This window comes from Somniosus microcephalus, chromosome 28 (assembly GCF_052327205.1).
Source record: "Somniosus microcephalus isolate GS21.2 chromosome 28, FLI_Smic_1.0, whole genome shotgun sequence".
Classification (NCBI taxonomy): Eukaryota; Metazoa; Chordata; class Chondrichthyes; order Squaliformes; family Somniosidae; genus Somniosus; species Somniosus microcephalus.
The window spans coordinates 38,226,227-38,243,778 of NC_141014.1; the positions used below are offsets into that span (position 1 = coordinate 38,226,227).

At 58.1% G+C, this 17,552-nt stretch overlaps 1 protein-coding gene across 1 annotated transcript in view; it reads right to left on the reverse strand.

Moving 5' to 3' along the window:
- LOC147099619 (proteasome subunit alpha type-1-like) overlaps positions 1-14,203 on the reverse strand; it is a 58,712-nt gene extending 44,509 nt beyond the window's left edge. The window contains exons 1-3 of the mRNA XM_085969878.1: positions 14,167-14,203; positions 12,821-12,865; positions 10,214-10,315 (exon numbers count right to left, since the gene is read on the reverse strand). Coding sequence (XP_085826004.1) covers positions 10,214-10,288 — 75 coding nt within the window. The 5' untranslated portion in view covers positions 10,289-10,315; positions 12,821-12,865; positions 14,167-14,203. The remainder of the gene's footprint in view (positions 1-10,213; positions 10,316-12,820; positions 12,866-14,166) is intronic.
- Between the last annotated feature and the right edge of the window lie 3,349 nt (positions 14,204-17,552).

Genomic DNA, 17,552 nt, shown 5'->3' on the forward strand with positions numbered 1-17,552 from the left:
GCCCCGTGTCCTAACTCACACCCAGTCCCGTTCACCCATCACCCCCGGTGCTCACTGCCCCGTGTCCTAACTCGCACCAAGTCCCGTTCGCCCATCGCCCCGTGCTCGCTGCCCCATGTCCTAACTCGCACCAAGTCCCGTTCGCCCATCACCCCGTGCTCGCTGCCCCATGTCCTAACTCGCACCAAGTCCCGTTCGCCCATCACCCCCTGTGCTCGCTGCCCCGTGTCCTAACTCGCACCAAGTCCCGTTCACCCATCACCCCGTGCTCACTGCCCCGTGTCCTAACTCACACCGAGTCCCGTTCACCCATCACCAGCTGTGCTCACTGCCCCGTGTCCTAACTCACACCCAGTCCCGTTCACCCATCACCCCCTGTGCTCACTGCCCCGTGTCCTAACTCGCACCAAGTCCCGTTCACCCATCACCCCGTGCTCACTGCCCCGCGTCCTAACTCGCACCAAGTCCCGTTCACCCATCACCCCGTGCTCACTGCCCCGTGTCCTAACTCACACCGAGCCCCGTTCACCCATCACCCCCTGTGCTCACTGCCCCGTGTCCTAACTCACACCCAGTCCCGTTCACCCATCACCCCCTGTGCTCACTGCCCCGTGTCCTAGCTCACACCGCGTCCCGTTCACCCATCACCCCCTGTGCTCACTGCCCCGTGTCCTAACTGGCACCAAGTCCCGTTCACCCATCAATCCTGTGCTCACTGCCCCGTGTCCTAACTCGCACCAAGTCCCGTTCACCCATCACCCCCTGTGCTCACTGCCCCGTGTCCTAACTCACACCCAGTCCCGTTGACCCATCACCCCCTGTGCTCACTGCCCCGTGTCCTAACTGACACCCAGTCCCGTTCACCCATCACCCCGTGCTCACTGCCCCGTGTCCTAACTCACACCCAGTCCCATTCACCCATCACCCCGTGCTCACTGCCCCGTGTCCTAACTCACACCCAGTCCCGTTCACCCATCACCCCCTGTGCTCACTGCCCCGTGTCCTAACTCGCACCAAGTCCCGTTCACCCATCACCCCTGTGCTCAATGCCCAGTGTCCTAACTCACACCCAGTCCCGTTCACCCATCACCCACTGTGCTCACTGCCCCGTGTCCTAACTCGCACCGAGTCCCGTTCACCCATCACCCCCTGTGCTCACTGCCCCGTGTCCTAACTCGCCCCGAGCCCCGTTCACCCATCACCCCCTGTACTCACTGCCCCGTGTCCTAACTCACACCCAGTCCCGTTCACCCATCACCCCGTGCTCACTGCCCCGTGTCCTAACTCGCACCCAGTCCCGTTCACCCAACGCCCCCTGTGCTCACTGCCCCGTGTCCTAACTCACACCCAGTCCCGTTCACCCATCACCCCCTGTGCTCACTGCCCCGTGTCCTAACTCGCACCCAGTCCCAGTCACCCATCACCCCCTGTGCTCACTGCCCCGTGTCCTAACTCACACCCGGTGCCGTTCACCCATCACCCCCTGTGCTCACTGCCCCGTGTCCTAACTCACACCCAGTCCCATTCACCCATCACCCCCTGTGCTCACTGCCCCGTGTCCTAACTCACACCCAGTCCCGTTCACCCATCACCCTCTGTGCTCACTGCCCCGCGTCCTAACTCACACCCAGTCCCGTTCACCCATCACCCCCTGTGCTCACTGCCCCGCGTCCTAACTCACACCCAGTCCCGTTCACCCATCACCCCGTGCTCACTGCCCCGTGTCCTAACTCACACCCAGTCCCGTTCACCCATCACCCACTGTGCTCACTGCCCCGTGTCCTAACTCGCACCAAGTCCCGTTCACCCATCACCCCCTGTGCTCACTGCCCCGTGTCCTAACTCACACCCAGTCCCGTTCACCCATCACCCCCTGTGCTCACTGCCCCGTGTCCTAACTTGCACCGAATCCCATTCACCCCCTGTGCTCACTGCCCCGTGTCCTAACTCACACTCAGTCCCGTTCACCCATCACCCCCTGTCCTAACTCGCACCCAGTCCCGTTCACCCATCACCCCCTGCGCTCACTGCCCCGTGTCCTAACTCGCACCAAGTCCCGTTCGCCCATCACCCCCTGTGCTCACTGCCCCGTGTCCTAACTCACACCCAGTCCCGTTCACCCAACACCCCCGGTGCTCACTGCCCCGTGTCCTAACTCACACCCAGTCCCGTTCACCCATCACCCCGTGCTCACTGCCCTGTGTCCTAACTCACACCGAGTCCCGTTCACCCATCACCCTCTGTGCTCACTGCCCCGTGTCCTAACTCACACCCAGTCCCGTTCACCCATCACCCCCGGTGCTCACTGCCCCGTGTCCTAACTCGCACCCAGTCCCGTTCACCCATCACCCCCTGTGCTCACTGCCCCGTGTCCTAACTCACACCCAGTCCCGTTCACCCATCACCCCCTGTGCTCACTGCTCCGTGTCCTAACTCACACCCAGTCCCGTTCACCCATCACCCCCGGTGCTCACTGCCCCGTGTCCTAACTCGAACCCAGTCCCGTTCACCCAACACCCCCTGTGCTCACTGCCCCGTGTCCTAGCTCACACCCAGTCCCGTTCACCCATCACCCCCTGTGCTCACTGCCCCGTGTCCTAGCTCACACCCAGTCCCGTTCACCCATCACCCCCTGTGCTCACTGCCCCGTGTCCTAACTCACACCCAGTCCCGTTCACCCAGCACCCCCGGTGCTCACTGCCCCGTGTCCTAACTCGCACCAAGTCCCGTTCGCCCATCACCCCGTGCTCGCTGCCCCATGTCCTAACTCGCACCAAGTCCCGTTCGCCCATCACCCCGTGCTCGCTGCCCCATGTCCTAACTCGCACCAAGTCCCGTTCGCCCATCACCCCCTGTGCTCGCTGCCCCGTGTCCTAACTCGCACCAAGTCCCGTTCACCCATCACCCCGTGCTCACTGCCCCGTGTCCTAACGCACACCGAGTCCCGTTCACCCATCACCCCCTGTGCTCACTGCCCCGTGTCCTAACTCACACCAAGTCCCGTTCACCCATCACCCCCCGTGCTCACTGCCCCGTGTCCTAACTCACACCCAGTCCCGTTCACCCATCACCCCCTGTGCTCACTGCCCCGTGTCCTAACTCGCACCAAGTCCCGTTCACCCATCACCCCCTGTGCTCACTGCCCCGTGTCCTAACGCACACCGAGTCCCGTTCACCCATCACCCCCTGTGCTCACTGCCCCGTGTCCTAACTCACACCAAGTCCCGTTCACCCATCACCCCCCGTGCTCACTGCCCCGTGTCCTAACTCACACCCAGTCCCGTTCACCCATCACCCCCTGTGCTCACTGCCCCGTGTCCTAACTCGCACCAAGTCCCGTTCACCCATCACCCCCTGTGCTCACTGCCCCGTGTCCTAACTCGCACCAAGTCCCGTTCACCCATCACCCCCTGTGCTCACTGCCCCGTGTCCTAACTCACACCCAGTCCCGTTCACCCATCACCCCCTGTGCTCACTGCCCCGTGTCCTACCTGACACCCAGTCCCGTTCACCCATCACCCCCTGTGCTCACTGCCCCGTGTCCTAACTCACACCCAGTCCCGTTCACCCATCACCCACTGTGCTCACTGCCCCGTGTCCTAACTCACACCCAGTCCCGTTCACCCATCACCCCATGCTCACTGCCCCGTGTCCTAACTCACACCCAGTCCCGTTCACCCATCACCCCGTGCTCACTGCCCCGTGTCCTAACTCGCACCAAGTCCCGTTCACCCATCACCCCTGTGCTCAATGCCCAGTGTCCTAACTCACACCCAGTCCCGTTCACCCATCACCCCCTGTGCTCACTGCCCCGTGTCCTAACTCGCACCGAGTCCCGTTCACCCATCACCCCCTGTGCTCACTGCCCCGTGTCCTAACTCGCACCGAGCCCCGTTCACCCATCACCCCCTGTGCTCACTGCCCCGTGTCCTAACTCGCACCGAGTCCCGTTCACCCATCACCCCCTGTGCTCACTGCCACGTGTCCTAACTCGCATCCAGTCCCGTTCACCCATCACCCCGTGCTCACTGCCCCGTGTGCTAACTCACACCCAGTCCCGTTCACCCATCACCCTGTGCTCACTGCCCCGTGTCCTAACTCGCACCGAGTCCCGTTCACCCATCACCCCCTGTGCTCACTGCCCCTTGTCCTAACTCGCACCCAGTCCCGTTCACCCATCGCCCCCTGTGCTCACTGCCCCGTGTCCTAACTCGCACCCAGTCCCGTTCACCCATCACCCCCTGTGCTCACTGCCCCGTGTCCTAACTCACACCCAGTCCCGTTCACCCATCACCCCGTGCTCACTGCCCCGTGTCCTAACTCACACCCAGTCCCGTTCACCCATCACCCCCTGTGCTCACTGCCCCGTGTCCTAACTCACACCCAGTCCCGTTCACCCATCACCCCCTGTGCTCACTGCCCCGTGTCCTAACTCACACCCAGTCCCGTTCACCCATCACCCCCTGTGCTCACTGCCCCGTGTCCTAACTCGCACCCAGTCCCATTCACCCATCGCCCCCTGTGCTCACTGCCCCGTGTCCTAACTCACACCCAGTCCCGTTCACCCATCACCCCCTGTGCTCACTGCCCCGTGTCCTAACTCGCACCCAGTCCCACTCACCCATCACCCCCTGTGCTCACTGCCCCGTGTCCTAACTCACACCCGGTGCCGTTCACCCATCACCCCCTGTGCTCACTGCCCCGTGTCCTAACTCACACCCAGTCCCGTTCACCCATCACCCCCTGTGCTCACTGCCCCGTGTCCTAACTCGCACCCAGACCCATTCACCCATCACCCCGTGCTCACTGCCCCGTGTCCTAACTCACACCCAGTCCCGTTCACCCATCACCCCCTGTGCTCACTGCCCCGTGTCCTAACTCACACCCAGTCCCGTTCACCCATCACCCCCTGTGCTCACTGCCCCGTGTCCTAACTCACACCCAGTCCCGTTCACCCATCACCCCGTGCTCAATGCCCCGTGTCCTAACTCACACCCAGTCCCGTTCACCCATCACCCGTGCTCACTGCCCCGTGTCCTAACTCACACCCAGTCCCGTTCACCCATCACCCCGTGCTCACTGCCCGTGTCCTAACTCACACCGAGTCCCGTTCACCCATCACCCCCTGTGCTCACTGCCCCGTGTCCTAACTCACACCCAGTCCCGTTCACCCATCACCCCCTGTGCTCACTGCCCGTGTCCTAACTCACACCCAGTCCCGTTCACCCATCACCCCCTGTGCTCACTGCCCCGTGTCCTAACTCACACCCAGTCCCGTTCACCCATCACCCACTGTGCTCACTGCCCCGTGTCCTAACTCCCACCCAGTCCCGTTCACCCATCACCCCCTGTGCTCACTGCCCCGTGTCCTACCTGACACCCAGTCCCGTTCACCCATCACCCCCTGTGCTCACTGCCCCGTGTCCTAACTCACACCCAGTCCCGTTCACCCATCACCCCCTGTGCTCACTGCCCCGTGTCCTAACTCGCACCCAGTCCCGTTCACCCATCGCCCCCTGTGCTCACTGCCCCGTGTCCTAACTCGCACCCAGTCCCGTTCACCCATCACCCCCTGTGCTCACTGCCCCGTGTCCTAACTCACACCCAGTCCCGTTCACCCATCACCCCGTGCTCACTGCCCCGTGTCCTAACTCACACCCAGTCCCGTTCACCCATCACCCCCTGTGCTCACTGCCCCGTGTCCTAACTCACACCCAGTCCCGTTCACCCATCACCCCCTGTGCTCACTGCCCCGTGTCCTAACTCACACCCAGTCCCGTTCACCCATCACCCCCTGTGCTCACTGCCCCGTGTCCTAACTCGCACCCAGTCCCATTCACCCATCGCCCCCTGTGCTCACTGCCCCGTGTCCTAACTCACACCCAGTCCCGTTCACCCATCACCCCCTGTGCTCACTGCCCCGTGTCCTAACTCGCACCCAGTCCCACTCACCCATCACCCCCTGTGCTCACTGCCCCGTGTCCTAACTCACACCCGGTGCCGTTCACCCATCACCCCCTGTGCTCACTGCCCCGTGTCCTAACTCACACCCAGTCCCGTTCACCCATCACCCCCTGTGCTCACTGCCCCGTGTCCTAACTCGCACCCAGACCCATTCACCCATCACCCCGTGCTCACTGCCCCGTGTCCTAACTCACACCCAGTCCCGTTCACCCATCACCCCCTGTGCTCACTGCCCCGTGTCCTAACTCACACCCAGTCCCGTTCACCCATCACCCCCTGTGCTCACTGCCCCGTGTCCTAACTCACACCCAGTCCCGTTCACCCATCACCCCGTGCTCAATGCCCCGTGTCCTAACTCACACCCAGTCCCGTTCACCCATCACCCGTGCTCACTGCCCCGTGTCCTAACTCACACCCAGTCCCGTTCACCCATCACCCCGTGCTCACTGCCCGTGTCCTAACTCACACCGAGTCCCGTTCACCCATCACCCCCTGTGCTCACTGCCCCGTGTCCTAACTCACACCCAGTCCCGTTCACCCATCACCCCCTGTGCTCACTGCCCGTGTCCTAACTCACACCCAGTCCCGTTCACCCATCACCCCCTGTGCTCACTGCCCCGTGTCCTAACTCACACCCAGTCCCGTTCACCCATCACCCACTGTGCTCACTGCCCCGTGTCCTAACTCACACCCAGTCCCGTTCACCCATCACCCCCTGTGCTCACTGCCCCGTGTCCTACCTGACACCCAGTCCCGTTCACCCATCACCCCCTGTGCTCACTGCCCCGTGTCCTAACTCACACCCAGTCCCGTTCACCCATCACCCCCTGTGCTCACTGCCCCGTGTCCTAACTCACACCCAGTCCCGTTCACCCATCACCCCGTGCTCACTGCCCCGTGTCCTAACTCACACCCAGTCCCATTCACCCATCACCCCGTGCTCACTGCCCCGTGTCCTAACTCGCACCAAGTCCCGTTCACCCATCACCCCTGTGCTCAATGCCCAGTGTCCTAACTCACACCCAGTCCCGTTCACCCATCACCCCCTGTGCTCACTGCCCCGTGTCCTAACTCGCACCGAGTCCCGTTCACCCATCACCCCGTGCTCACTGCCCCGTGTCCTAACTCGCACCGAGCCCCGTTCACCCATCACCCCCTGTGCTCACTGCCCCGTGTCCTAACTCGCACCGAGTCCCGTTCACCCATCACCCCCTGTGCTCACTGCCCCGTGTCCTAACTCGCATCCAGTCCCGTTCACCCATCACCCCCTGTGCTCACTGCCCCGTGTCCTAACTCACACCCAGTCCCGTTCACCCATCACCCCGTGCTCACTGCTCCCGTGTCCTAACTCGCACCGAGTCCCGTTCACCCATCACCCCCTGTGCTCACTGCCCGTGTCCTAACTCACACCGAGCCCCGTTCACCCATCACCCCTGTGCTCACTGCCCCGTGTCCTAACTCACACCCAGTCCCGTTCACCCATCACCCCGAGCTCACTGCCCCGTGTCCGAACTCACACCCAGTCCCTTTCACCCCTCACCCCGTGCTCACTGCCCCGTGTCCTAACTCGCACCGAGTCCCGTTCACCCATCACCCCCTGTGCTCACTGCCCCGTGTCCTAACTCACACCCAGTCCCGTTCACCCATCACCCCGTGCTCACTGCCCCGTGTCCTAACTCACACCCAGTCCCGTTCACCCATCACCCCCTGTGCTCACTGCCCCGTGTCCTAACTCACACCCAGTCCCGTTCACCCATCACCCCCTGTGCTCACTGCCCCGTGTCCTAACTCACACCCAGTCCCGTTCACCCATCACCCCCTGTGCTCACTGCCCCGTGTCCTAACTCGCACCCAGTCCCATTCACCCATCGCCCCCTGTGCTCACTGCCCCGTGTCCTAACTCACACCCAGTCCCGTTCACCCATCACCCCCTGTGCTCACTGCCCCGTGTCCTAACTCGCACCCAGTCCCACTCACCCATCACCCCCTGTGCTCACTGCCCCGTGTCCTAACTCGCACCCAGACCCGTTCACCCATCACCCCGTGCTCACTGCCCCGTGTCCTAACTCACACCCAGTCCCGTTCACCCATCACCCCCTGTGCTCACTGCCCCGTGTCCTAACTCACACCCAGTCCCGTTCACCCATCACCCCGTGCTCAATGCCCCGTGTCCTAACTCACACCCAGTCCCGTTCACCCATCACCCGTGCTCACTGCCCCGTGTCCTAACTCACACCCAGTCCCGTTCACCCATCACCCCGTGCTCACTGCCCGTGTCCTAACTCACACCGAGTCCCGTTCACCCATCACCCCCTGTGCTCACTGCCCCGTGTCCTAACTCACACCCAGTCCCGTTCACCCATCACCCCCTGTGCTCACTGCCCGTGTCCTAACTCACACCCAGTCCCGTTCACCCATCACCCCGTGCTCACTGCCCCGTGTCCTAACTCGCACCGAGTCCCGTTCACCCATCACCCCGTGCTCACTGCCCGTGTCCTAACTCACACCGAGCCCCGTTCACCCATCACCCCTGTGCTCACTGCCCCGTGTCCTAACTCGCACCCAGTCCCGTTCACCCATCGCCCCGTGCTCACTGCCCCGTGTCCTAACTCGCACCCAGTCCCGTTCACCCATCTCCCCCTGTGCTCACTGCCCCGTGTCCTAACTCGCACCCAGTCCCGTTCACCCATCACCCCGTGCTCACTGCCCCGTGTCCAAACTCACACCCAGTCCCGTTCACCCATCACCCCGTGCTCACTGCCCCGTGTCCTAACTCACACTCAGTCCCATTCACCCATCACCCCCTGTGCTCACTGCCCCGTGTCCTAACTCACACCCAGTCCCGTTCACCCATCACCCCCTGTGCTCACTGCCCCGTGTCCTAACTCACACCCAGTCCCGTTCACCCATAACCCCCGGTGCTCGCTGCCCCGTGTCCTAACTCGCACCCAGTCCCGTTCACCCATCACTCCTGTGCTCACTGCCCCGTGTCCTAACTCACACCCAGTCCCGTTCACCCATCACCCCCTGTGCTCGCTGCCCCGTGTCCTAACTCGCACCCAGTCCCATTCACCCATCACCCACTGTGCTCACTGCCCCGTGTCCTAACTCGCACCGAGTCCCGTTCACCCATCACCCCCTGTGCTCACTGCCCCGTGTCCTAACTCACACCCAGTCCCGTTCACCCATCACCCCCTGTGCTCACTGCCCCGTGTCCTAACTCGCACCAAGTCCCGTTCACCCATCACCCCCTGTGCTCACTGCCCCGTGTCCTAACTCGCACCAAGTCCCGTTCGCCCATCACCCTCTGTGCTCACTGCCCCGTGTCCTAACTCACACCCAGTCCCGTTCACCCATCACCCCCTGTGCTCACTGCCCCGTGTCCTAACTCACCCCGAGTCCCGTTCACCCATCACCCCCTGTGCTCACTGCCCCGTGTCCTAACTCGCACCAAGTCCCGTTCACCCATCACCCCCTGTGCTCACTGCCCCGTGTCCTAACTCACACCCAGTCCCGTTCACCCATCACCCCCTGTGCTCACTGCCCTGGGTCCTAACTCGCACTAAGTCCCGTTCACCCATCACCCCCCTGCCCCGTGTCCTAACTCGCCCCGAGTCCCGTTCACCCATCACCCCTGTGCTCACTGCCCCGTGTCCTAACTCACACCCAGTCCCGTTCACCCATCACCCCCTGTGCTCACTGCCCTGGGTCCTAACTCGCACCAAGTCCCGTTCACCCATCACCCCCTGTGCTCACTGCCCCGTGTCCTAACTCGCACCAAGTCCCGTTCGCCCATCACCCCCTGTGCTCGCTGACCGACATTGGCTCCCGGTCCGGCAACGCCTCGATTTCAAAATTCTCATCCTGGTTTTCAAATCCCTCCATGGCCTCGCCCCTCCCTATCTCTGTAATCTCCTCCAGCCCCACAACCCTCCGAGATCTCTGAATTCCTCCAATTCTGGCTTCTTGAGCATCCCTGATTTTACTCGCTCCACCATTGGCGGCCGTGCCTTCAGCTGCCTGGGCCCTGAGCTCTGGAATTCCCTCCCAAAACCTCGCCGCCTCTCTCTCCTCCTTTAAGGCGCTCCTTAAAACCGACCTCTTTGACCAAGCTTTAGGTCACCTGCACTAATATCTCCTTACGTGGCTTGGTGTCAAATTTTGTTTGATAATCGCTCCTGTGAAGCGCCTTGGGACGGTGCACTACGTTAAAGGCGCTATATAAATACAAGTTGTTGTTGTTGCTTACCTTCAGAGCTGTGATGACTGTGTGTGACTTGGATTTCAGTCCCACCGTCGCTGACCCCTGTTTCACTGCCTCCATGGCATATTCGATCTGGTGAATGCGGCCCTGGGGAGAACATATAATGTGAGCCAATGAGGCTCCCATACAGTGAGACGCTGGGGAGCGTACGGCTAACGACACAAGGAACCCTCATCAATCGCAGGCTGCTGAAAGGTCCATGTTAGCAACCCAGGTGGGGTTCAGTTCCCCTCCCAACCCCCCTGAAGTGGCACTGTCCAGCGCCTCACCTTGCTTCACCTATGAGCCTAGAATTTAAAATTCTCATCCTTGTTTTCAAATCCCTCCGTGGCCTCGCCCCTCCCTATCTCTGTAATCTCCTCCAGCCCCACAACCCCCCCGAGATCTCTGCGCTCCTCCAATTCTGGCCTCTTGAGCATCCCCAATTATAATCGCTCCACCATTGGCGGCCGTGCCTTCAGCTGCCTGGGCCCTGAGCTCTGGAATTCCCTCCCTAAACCTCTCCGCCTCTCTTTCCTCCTTTAAGACGCTCCTTAAAACCTCCCTCTTTGACCAAGCTTTTGGTTACTTGTCCCTAATTATCTCCTTATAGAGTCATAGAGTTATACAGTACAGAAAGAGGCCCTTCGGCCCATCGTGTCCGCGCTGGCCATCAAGCCCTGTCTATTCTAATCCCATTTTCCAGCACTTGGTCCGTAGCGTTTCAAGTGCTCATCCAAATGCTTCTTGAATGTTGTGAGGGTTCCTGCCTCTACCACCCTTTCAGGCAGTGAGTTCCAGATTCCAACCACCCTCTGGGTGAAAAAGTTTCTCCTCAAATCCCCTCTAAACCTCCTGCCCCTTACCTTATGTGGGTCGGTGTCAAATTTTGTTTGATAATCGCTCCTGTGAAGCACCTTGGGACATTTTGCTACATTAAAGGCGCTGTATAAATGCAAGTTGTTGTTATTGTAGATCGCAAATGTTGGTGGATGTGCCACTATGGGAGGCTTCACAGTCTGTCCTCAGCCAACATCCGCACGCACTTCCCACTGAGGGTGGGCTCACAATAGAGACCAGGATGGGTAGCGTGATTTCATTCCCCTCCTCGGCCCAGTCCAGAAGTTAGCCTCATGCTGCCAACCCAACACAGACCAGGACTCAACGTCCGGGTCCTCCTGTCTTGCTACCTCGCCTGTTTCCCGAGCCAAGGGAGTGCTCTTAATAAGAACATAAGAAATAGGAGCAGGAGTCGGCCATACGGCCCCTCGAGCCTGCTCCGCCATTCAATGAGATAGATCATGGTTGATCTTCGACCTCAACTCCACTTTCCTGCACTATCCCCATATCCCTTGATTCCCTTAATATCCAAAAATCTCTCGATCTCTGTCTTGAATATACTCAACAACTGAGCCTCCACAGCCCTCTGAGGTAGAGATTTCCAAAGATTCACCACCCTCTGAGTGAAGAAATTTCTCCTCATCTCAGTCCTAAATGGCCGACCCCTTATTCTGAGACTGTGACCCCTGGTTCTAGACTCCCCAGCCAGGGGAAACATCCTCCCTGCATCTACCCTGTCAAGCCCTGTAAGAATTTTGTATGTTTCAATGAGATCACCTCTCATTCTTCTAAACACTAGGGAATATAGGCCTGGTCTACTCAAATGCAATGTAAACAGTGGAACCAGTCCATATGGGCTGTGTGTAGTTACCTCATTTCTCGCCCATGATTGTGTTGGCCTTTCTTGTTAATTAAAGGGTGCCGGGGGAGCGGTTAATATTCAGTTTAGTGGCCCTTCCTTGAATCTATCGTTAAAGAAAGACGTGCATTTCTATAGCGCCTTTCACAACCTCAGGACGTCCCAAAGCACTTCACAGCCAATGAAGTACTTTTTGAAGTGTAGTCACTGTTATAATGTAGGAAACGCGGCAGCCAATTTGCGCACAGCAAGCTCCCACAAACAGCAATGTGACAATGAACAGATCATCTGTTTTTTAGTGATGTTGATTGGGGGATAAATATTGGCCCCAGGACACCAGGGAGAACTCCCCCTGCTCTTCTTCGAAATAGTGGCCATGGGATCTTTTACGTCGACCTGAGAGAACAGACGGGGCCTAGGTTTAATGTCTCATCCGAAAGACGGCGCCTCCGACAGTGCAGCACTCCCTCAGTACTGACCCTCTGACAGTCCAGCGCTCCCTCAGTACTGCCCCTTCGACAGTCCAGCGCTCCCTCAGTACCGCCCCTCCGACAGTGCGGCGCTCCCTCAGTACTGCCCCTCCGACAGTGCGGCGCTCCCTCAGTACTGCCCCTCCGACAGTGCGGCGCTCCCTCAGTACTGCCCCTCCGACAGCGCAGCGCTCCCTCAGTACTGACCCTCCGACAGTGCGGTGCTCCCTCAGTACTGCCCCTCCGACAGCGCAGCGCTCCCTCAGTACTGCACTGGGGTGTCAGCCTAGATTTTTGTGCTCAAGTCCCTGGTGTGAGCCCACTTACACCCACGACCTTGTGACTCAGAGGCGAGAGTGCGGCCCACTGAGCCGCGGCTGACACCTACGATTGATAAAATGGCGGCACGCCCGTGCTCGGGTTTTTGCGCGCTGCGCCCTGTACCTGCGGGCTCCAGATGGTGACGTCACTGTCGTACTGATTCCGAAACTGAAAGAAAGAGCGAAGCAAGTGAGTAAAAATCGACTCAGCCGTTAAACTGCGAGTCTCAACATCTGGATCGAAAGCGCCTTAAAGGGACATCGTCCGGCGAGACAAAAGCGTTTCAGAAATCTTTTTTCTCTCGAGGAGCAGAACGTTCCCAGCGACACCTCCCGGCGTAAGCGACGCACGGTTCGCTTTGCCTTCCACTGTGACGTTTGCTTGGCTTGCAAACGTTTTATTCCCCCCCCCAAGGCAGGTGGCCTGTCCCTTTAAAATGGGTCAGCGCTAAAACCTATCGCTTGTTTTATTGTCTGTATCTCTCTCTCTCACCACTGAGTGACAGTAGGCTGCAAATGAATGCCAAGGTTCGGGTTCCGAGGAAAGCTCATCGCCCTGAAAGGTTTAACTCTGTGTTTCTCTCTCTTTCTCTCCACACATGATGCCTCCGGAGTATTTAGCTCTTGTTTTAGAGACAAGCGAATGTTTGCTGGGTTAATCGACCCTTAAGTGAAAGTGAAAATGGATTTCTCATTGAAACTAACCCCATCTGCAATCTAATTCTAAAACCTGCCAAATGTCTTTGAAACATAATCACACAAACACTTTCAGCGCATGCTTACAAAGTCATTTCATGTTTAAAAAGTCCAGAAAGAATTATTTGGACAGAATATAAAACAGGGTGCTTCCTGCTCCTTCAACAGTGAAACTGTTTCGGGGCCGAGACTCCCTGTTTCTCTCGTGTTCTGGTTGTACCTGGGTTGTAGCGTTAATAAATGATAAGATTCTCACCATTCTTTCCTCAATATTCCTGATCAAAGCTTCTGCAGTTTCTGAGATTCCCTCCCAAGCTCTCTGCTCACCGGCCAACTCATTCCCTCCCTCTCTGCCTCATTGGTGCTCCCAGCAGTCAGTCAAACATTTCTCCTCACTGATTCGACCAACATTTAATCTTTCACTTTCTATCCTTGTTTCTGTAATCACTAAAACTCTGTTTCTTTTTCTGGTCCCATTTCCTCTCCCAAAGGTTGGCTGGCGCTGAGTGAAGCCCCTCAGGCACCTCCCCCAAGGGTGTTCCGTAAGACAGTGGCTCTCGGCAGGCCATTCAACCACAGCAGGCCTCACAGCTAGGATTGCCAAACCTGCTTGGGCGTATTTCATCACATGACCTCCTGCCTTCAACCGCCCCCGCACACCCGCCCTTGGCTGTCCGCCCTCACCGAGCCCCTCGCAGCAGCAGCAGCCCGACCCGTCCGTCCTCACCGAGCCCCTCGCAGCAGCAGCAGCAAGTTGAGGTACCGGCCTCCCACCTTCCGCACCGCCGTAAACTTCAGCTCATCCGAAACTCGCCTGCCCCCCCCCCCCGTGTCCCCATTCACCCATCACCCCCTCCCTGTGCTCGCTGACCTACATCGGCTCCCGGTTAAGCAACGCCTCGATTTCAAAATTCTCATCCTCGTGTTCAAATCCCTCCATGGCTTCATCAACCCCCACCTCCATATCTCTCTAACCCCCTCCAGCACCCTACAACCCTCCCTATCTCTGTAACCCCCTCCAGCACCCTACGACCCTCCCTATCTCTGTAACCCCCTCCAGCACCCTACAACCCTCCCTATCTCTGTAACCCCCTCCAGCACCCTACAACCCTCCCTATCTCTGTAACCCCCTCCAGCACCCTACAACCCTCCCTATCTCTGTAACCTCCTCCAGCCCCTGCAACCCCCCGCGATCTCTGCGCTCCTCCTATTCTGGCCTCTTGCGCATCCCCCGATTTTAACAATCGCTCCAGCATTGGCGGCCGTGCCTTCAGCTGCCTGGGCCCTAAACTCTGGAATTCCCTCCCTAAACCTCTCCGCCTCTCTCTCTCCTCCTTGAAGACGCTCCTTTAAACTGATCTCCACCTGTGAGGGGGAGAGGAGGAGAATTTCTTTTAACACAGCGATCTGGAACGCGCTGTCTGAAAGGGCGGTGGAAGCAGATTCAATAGTAACTTTGAAAAGGGGAATTGGATAAATACTTGAAAAGGAAAAGTTTGCAGGGCTGTGGGGAAAGAGCAGGGGGGAGTGGGACTGATTGGAGAGCTCTTTCAAAGAGCCGGCACAGGCACGATGGGCCGAATGGCCGCCTCCTGTGGTGTATGATGCTGTGATGATGTGCTAATGTTATTTCTCGCAGTTCCCGTTATCTCCGATTCATGCCCTCAGCCAGCGCCAGTCACTCCATGTGCAGCGGGCTCCCAGGACTGCTCAAAGCAACAAAGATGGTGGAGAGAAGTTAACGATATCTCTACGTCTCACCATCACTGAGTTAAGTAAGGATGTAGGAACAGGAGGAGGCCATTCAGCCCCTCGAGCCTGTTCCGCCATTCAATGAGATCATGGCCGATCTGTATCTTAACTCCATCTACCCGCCTTGGTTCCGTAACCTTTAATACCCTTACCCAACAAAAATCTATCAATCTCAGTTTTAAAATTTTCAATTGACCCCCCCCAGCCTCAACATCTTTTTGGGGGGAGAGTGTTCCAGAGAAGGGGGCAGGGCAGGTTGAGAAAGCGGTTAAAAAAGCATACGGGACCCTGGGCTTTCAAGGGTACAAAAGCAAGGAAGTTATGATGAACCTTATAAAACACTGGTTCGGCCTCAACTGGAGTATTGTGTCCAATTCTGGGCACCGCACTTTAGGAAGGATGTTAAGGCCTTAGAGAGGGTGCAGAGGAGATTTACGAGAATGGTTCCAGGGATGAGGGACTTCAGTTACATGGATAGACTGGAGAAGCTGGGGTCGTTCTCCTTGGAGCAGAGAAGATTGAGAGGAGATTTGATAGAGGTGTTCAAAATCATGAGGGGTCTGGACAGGGTAGATAGCGAGAAACTGTTCCCATTGGCGGAAGGGTCGAGAACTAGAGGACACAGATTTAAGGTGATTGGCAGAAGAACCAAAGGCGACATGAGGAAAATCTTTTTTACGCAGCGAGTGGTTCGGATCTGGAATTCACTGCCTGAGAGGGTGGTGGAGGCAGATTCAATCGTGGCTTTCAAAAGGGAATTGGATAAGCACCTGAAGGAAAAACACTTGCAGGGCTACGGGGAAAGGGCGGGGGAGTGGGACTAGCTGAGGGGCTCTTGCAGAGAGCCGGCACGGGCTCGACGGGCCGAATGGCCTCCTACTGTGCTGTAACCGTTCTGTGATTCTATTTCCACCACCCTTTGTGTGAAGAAGTGCTTCCTGACATCACCCATGAACGGCCTGGCTCTAATTTTAAGGTTCTGCCCCCTTGTTCTGGACTCCCCCCCCCCCCCCCCCCCCCCCCCAACCCACCCACCAGAGGAAATAGATTCCCTCAATCTACCCCATTGAATCCTTTAATCTTCTTAATCCTCTGTAATTTTTTTGGGCAACAGACCAAGCATGAAAAAGGGTTCAAGCAGCAAGTGTTAAAGGTTTTAATAGGACACCAAACACTGAGTTATTTGCTTTGCTCAATTCTCTCATCGGAAAGCTGACGACAGATAGATACGGTTTCGGATATAATTCTGGGATTTTTCCTTCAGCAGAGAGGAGGTGATCCCAACTTGAGTTCAGTAATCCCCTTTTTGTAAAATCAACGATATTCTGCTGACAGGGAATGAGATTGCGAGGTCGGAGAGTTAGCGGATGGACTGATGTGTGGATTGGAGCGAGGCAGCTGATGATCTGCTCTTCACCAGCAGAGGGCAGGCTTACCCAACCATAGGGAGCAGGCCAGGACTATAATCCATTAACTGTGACAGGCCCTGTACCAACCTGCCCCCGCCACACAGTACTGCCCCCCGATTATCAAAATCCACGACAAGGCCTTAGACAACGTGGACCACTTTCCATACCTCGGGAGCCTACTGTCAACAAGGGCAGACATCGACGACGAAGTCCAACACCGCCTTCAGTGTGCCAGTGCAGCCGTCGGTTGCCTGAGGAAGAGAGTGTTTGAAGACCAGGACCTCAAACCCGGCACCAAGCTCATGGTCTACAGAGCAGCAGTGATACCCGCCCTGCTGTATGCCTCAGAGACATGGACCATGTACAGCAGGTACCTCAAAGCACTGGAGAGGTACCACCAACGCTGCCTCCGCAAGATCCTGCAAATCCATTGGCAGGATAGGCGCACCAACGTCAGTGTTCTCGCTCAGGCCAACATCGAAGCTTTGACCACGCTCGATTAGCTCCGATGGACGGGTCACATTGTCTGCATGCCCGATACGAGACTCCCAAAACAAGCGCTCTACTCGGAGCTCCGGCACGGCAAGAGAGCCCCAGGTGGGCAGAGGAAATGCTTCAAGGACACCCTCAAAGCCTCCTTGGAAAAAGTGTAACATCCCCACCGACACCTGGGAATCCCTGGCCCAAGACTGCACAAAGTGGAGGAGAAGCATCCGGGAAGGCGCCGAACACCTCGAGTCTCTTCGCCGGGAGCAAGCGGAAGCCAAGCGCAAACAGCGGAAGGAGCGCACGTCAACCCAAGCACCCCACCCACCCGCCCCCTTCAACCACCGTCTGCCCCACCTGTGACAGAGACTGTAGGTCCCGCATTGGACTCATCAGTCACCTGAGAACTCATTTTTAATGTGGAAGCAAGTCATCCTCGGTTCCGAGGGACTGCCTAAGAAGAAGACCAACTCATGCCGTGATGTGGGAGCGAGAGTAACCTTTACTAAAGCA